Raw genomic sequence first — 5000 nt, 5'->3', positions numbered from 1 at the left:
AGAAGAAGGAAAAAAAGTCCTTTTGATCGATTCCGAATTTACACGACAAGATTCTGCTTTGCAATCAATATTACAGCGCAGGAGGACTGCCTTCACTTTGCAAAAGCAAGTGGTATTGAAGCTTTATTAAAATAGATGTCGTAAAATAGGCCAACAAAATATCACTCTAGGTGACGATTGGGTTGCGTTAATTCCCCTGAGTTTCTTCCTTTGTTTGTTTAAGTGACGCTGGGAACTAGTGTTCTGCGTCATAGAGGGCGCAACCGGCGTAGCCGATGGGCGGGCCTCAGTACTACTCTTTTTTTTTAAATCTTTAGCACCGGAGAGAAGCAACGCTTTGAAGCTCATTCACTCACTTTGATTCTATTAACTAGCACACCTGGGGTTAGTTTTTGAGCAAATCGTGTCGTGTGCGTCTAGATTTAAGGTACAACAGATTCCCAATTCTCATCAGATTCGTCAAATTCGCCAGAAATTCTCCCCAAACGGTCAGATCAATAGTATCCCTTACCAGAGCGTACTCGAAGAGTCCGCTAGCTTTCCTCTGCTGAAACAGCCATTTTGCTAAACGGTCCGCATCTGCTGTCTTTCCTTCGAGCACCAGAGCTTGTAGAGCGGTGGCCGCCGATAAAATGTCAGGTAGCCAATGGCCAAAGTAGCTGGAGGTATCATTGCTGTTGGTTTTCCAGGAAATGATTTCGGCTGAAACGGAAGTCAGTACTGGTTTCATTGGCAAATTTACAGACATTAATAACAACAAATGCGGAAAACTATAGTCTTACAAGTGTAATAAAAAACAAGTCGCGTACGGCAAAAATTACTAAGGGAAAGTCGCCAATCCCGGAACACTCGGCCAACTTGGAACACCTCAATATGCGATCAACGGGGAACAGTTCATGAACAATTGTTTTGCAGAAATGTCTAGTGACATTTCTTGATATTATTCCAGCAAAAAAAAAATGACTACCGCGGCAAAACAAAAAAATGGTACGTTTTTTAAACTTTTCTTCCTTCTTCTTCTTATTTCTACCGTCTACAATTCGTATTATTACTCTTTATCTATATACGTTCACGTAAAATGTTGATTGCTGTGATAAACCTTCATAGATTTGCAATAACTTGAACGGAAAAAAAGATTTGAAACGTCACGTGTATCCAACAGAAAAACGCGAAATCCATGCAGGTGCCATGCGGCAATGATGGAACACATAAGAGAGGCAAACATGGAACAGTGTTCCAGCTTTGCCGCATTCTGTTCCATCTTACCCTCATCGAACAATAAACAGAACACTGCTGTTTTATTCACGTATTCAATTCTCTTTTCGGTTTTCCTTTCTATAAGTTTTATTGAATGATTGATTGATTTGTTTGACAGTATTATGAGACCCGAACTGCGGTGGTTACCAGAAGAAATGGGCTGCGCTTTGTAGGCAGTGAAAAACGGAGATATGGGTTTGCGTTGCGCATCAAGAGCATATGGTGTTACTGTCACAACTCTTAAAAGTCATTTAGAAGGAAACAAACAAATTTGCAAAAGGAGAAATAAAGTTCACAGGAAGACCTACATTAACACCAGAGATAGAACAAGAACTAATCAATAGCATTCTTGAAGCTGAATTAAATTTGCCAACGTCACCCCCATCGTTGTTTTGTACACTGTACATGGAGATTCTGGTCATTATGATTGCTTGGTGTCAGCAGCAAATGTAAGCTTACCTGCTGCTGATGTCCTGCAACGCACAACCACAAGCTCGTGGAAGAGATCATCACGAAAAAGACAATCTTCTCCTTACAAGCAAAAAGGCGTGCAGGTGAACAGAAAAGAGGAAAGAATGAAGCTACAAAATCTTCTGCTCAGAGAAACAAGAGGGGAATATCTTCTGATCAGAGGGAAAAAAGGAGAACATTCTCGACGATGCGTTCTATCCAGGGGGAAAGCACTTGGTACTGTTTCATGTGTGGCACCAACTCCCCTGAGAACATGATTCAGTGCCAGAGGTGCACACAGTGGGCACACGAGGACTGCGCTGACAGCAGCGGACAAAAGGACTTCGAAATCTGTACTTAGCAATTTTTGTGTGTCTGCAAAATCAGTTCTTAAATCTGTTCTTAGTTATTTGCTTTGAGACTTTATGCGTAATGATTTTTACATTTAGTCAATTGGGCAGGTAGCCCTTTTATATATATTTGTCAACAGAAGAGGGGTACAAATGAAGCTGCGAAATTTCGTGGTACTGCTTCATGTGTGGCACTAACTCCCATGAGGATATGTTATAGTGCCAGAAGTGCACAAAGTAATCACACGATGACTGCGCTGACAGTAGAAGACAAAGGACATTGTCTGCGAAATCGGTTCTTTGCCTATTTTTTCCTTTTTTTTTAAAAGGTTTTCTTTTTCAGTCCTTTTTAGACGTAGCCCTTATTTATCTTTTTGTTTTACATTTAAGGCTTAAATTGTTATCCGATTTGTTATTTCCTTGGTAAAAATCAAGATAATTATGATGTTGAAAAAAAGACATTTACATAAAATGGCTTAATCAAAATGTTATGACGTATTTATTTATCTTGTGTGTGTAGCAATGTGTGCTTGTTTGTGTGTGAATGAGAGTGTGTGGGTGTATATATGTGTGTGTGTGAGACACAGACAGAGCTAGACAGAGAGTCAGGGTGTGTTTGTATGTGTTCCGAGTTTGACAACACAGTGTTCCACTTTACACATCCATGCGTCCAACCTGGAACAAATGCAGACATTTTTATTATGATCAGTCTGATGAGTTGCGTGACTTTTATTTTATTTTATGTGGTTCGTTTATTTACTGATAGAGTCTAGTATGTGACAATATAAAGAACGCTTTGCAATATCCATTTTTTTGTCTTTTACGGCTGTTTCTCCTTAACTGTTCCAGGTTTAGCGACTTTCCCCTACATTTAGTCAAGCTGTCAAACTCACGGAATGAAACTGAACGCACTGTATTTTTTCACCAAGACAATGCAGCTTCGTCAATCCCCGCGAGAAGGAAATCGCTCAATTTCCAGGTGCAAAACGCAGTGAAATTGACAAGCCAGAATAGCGCGGTAGCGTATTGCGCTAAGCAGGAAAGCGCGCTTTTCTGTATTCTTGTAAACTTTCTGAGCTTGTTTTGAATACAACATATCATATCTATATGTTTTTTGAATCAGGAAATGATAAAGAATAAGATGAAATTGTTTTTGGATCGATTTCTTCAATTTTAATCGTAGTACTAATTAATCTATTTTCGTTAATTGTGATCACATTTTGAGAGTAAACATGAAATATGTATAATACAGTTTTAGATTCAGAATTTGATGAAGAATACGATGCAATCAATTTTAAATCTGTTTGCGAAAATTCGATTTTAATGATAACTTTAATGAGCAAACTCATTAATTAATGTTTAAGCCTCCAAGCTGAAATACAATACCAAAGTCCCGGCTTTGTCGAAGATTACTTGAACAAAATTTTAACCAATTTGGTTAAAAAATGAGAGCGTGACAGTGCCGCCTCAAGTTTCACAAAAAGACGGATATGACGTCATCAAAGACATTTATACCCTAAAAAATGAAAAAACGTCTGGGGATATCATACTCAGGAACTCTCATGTGAAGTTTCATGAAGATCAGTCAAGTGATTTTCTCTTAATCGCTCTACACACACACACACACACACACACACACACACACACACACACACACACACACACACACACACACACACACACACACACACAGACAGACAGACAGACACACATACACCACGACCCTTATCTCGATTCCTCCTCTATGTTAAAACATTTAGTCAAAACTTGACTAAATGTAAAAAGGTCAAGGTAGTCCCATAACCATTTTGGTCGTAGGGGAAGAAGATGTAAGAGATCTCAAATACTCTAGGGACAGCTTAAAGGCACAGTAAGCCTCCCGTAAACCATCACAGATACGGTCAGGCTTTTACACACAGTACAAACACCCTTTCATTTAAACACTCACCGATTGAGAACATCCTAGGTGCCCTCCGTAAAGAGCGAACAATTATTTTCAAAGAATTTATTTTTGCGTGGTTTATCTTACCCCTGAGCCATCGTGAACCCGTGTGATCAAGTTTCCCTTTGTCACAATGTAGTCGTCAGTAAGTCATTTGAATGCGACTCGATGTGAGCTTATCTACAATAGCACGTTTTTATGCACGAAACAAACGGCTGTGGTTCACAAGAACTCTAGCGATGGCTTTTGACTGTTGAGAGGAACGGCGATATGCATAAACCGTCGTCTGCTACGACCCTTGCGTGACCCTGCTTCCGGGCTTTTCTTTTTTCAAACTTGCACAACTTCGAATTGTACTGATCTTGTCTTGATAAAAAAAGAATTATTTTATGATTAAAGAATGTTTGTGTAACAAGCTGTCAATTTATTATTTAGATTTTAAAAGTTAGGTCTAGCGCAAAAACGCACCACGGTCCAAAAATATTCTGATAATCATCGATCCACGGCTATCGCCAGTTTACATCGATAGAAGGAGACCCGAAGGGAAGTAACTCATTTTTGACCTGAGTTCAGGATGGGTCCAAAAAGTGTTCGAGACAATCTGCAAAATTATTCTTTAACAAGAAGAGCAAACGCTCGATCGAGTCACTTTCGCAGTTCTGAATATTATATGAGGCATCAGATGGACAGGAAGAAATTGCTATTCACAACACAATGAGTCACGTTCACATAAAATTTGAGCCCGGTCACTTTTATAGTTTCCGAGAAAAGCCCAACGTTAAGTTGTGTGTTGCCGAACAGAAAAGGCTAGTTATCTCCCTTGTTTTTCTGATAACGTTCGTAAAAGGCTACAGATGTAAATACTTTGATGTAAAGAATAATCCTACAAAGTTTCAATCACATCCGATGAACTTTGTCAAAGATATAAAATGTCTAATTTTTCCTTTGACGCTGACCTGTGACCTTGAAAAAGGTCAAAGGTCAACGAAACCATCGTTAAA

The 5000-nt window shown here is 39.2% G+C and overlaps 1 protein-coding gene across 1 annotated transcript in view; it reads right to left on the bottom strand.

Annotated features, from left to right (window-relative positions):
• Window positions 1-5000, bottom strand: part of LOC138968465 (CD109 antigen-like) — a 149014-nt gene that overhangs the window by 15653 nt on the left and 128361 nt on the right. The window contains exon 30 of the mRNA XM_070341038.1: window positions 512-702. Within this exon, the coding sequence (XP_070197139.1) occupies window positions 512-702 (191 nt within the window). The remainder of the gene's footprint in view (window positions 1-511; window positions 703-5000) is intronic.

This window comes from Littorina saxatilis, linkage group LG6, assembly GCF_037325665.1.
Source record: "Littorina saxatilis isolate snail1 linkage group LG6, US_GU_Lsax_2.0, whole genome shotgun sequence".
NCBI classification, from domain to species: domain Eukaryota; kingdom Metazoa; phylum Mollusca; class Gastropoda; order Littorinimorpha; family Littorinidae; genus Littorina; species Littorina saxatilis.
The sequence above is the reverse complement of the archived record's forward strand: the minus strand, read 5'-3'. Positions and strand labels throughout refer to the sequence as shown.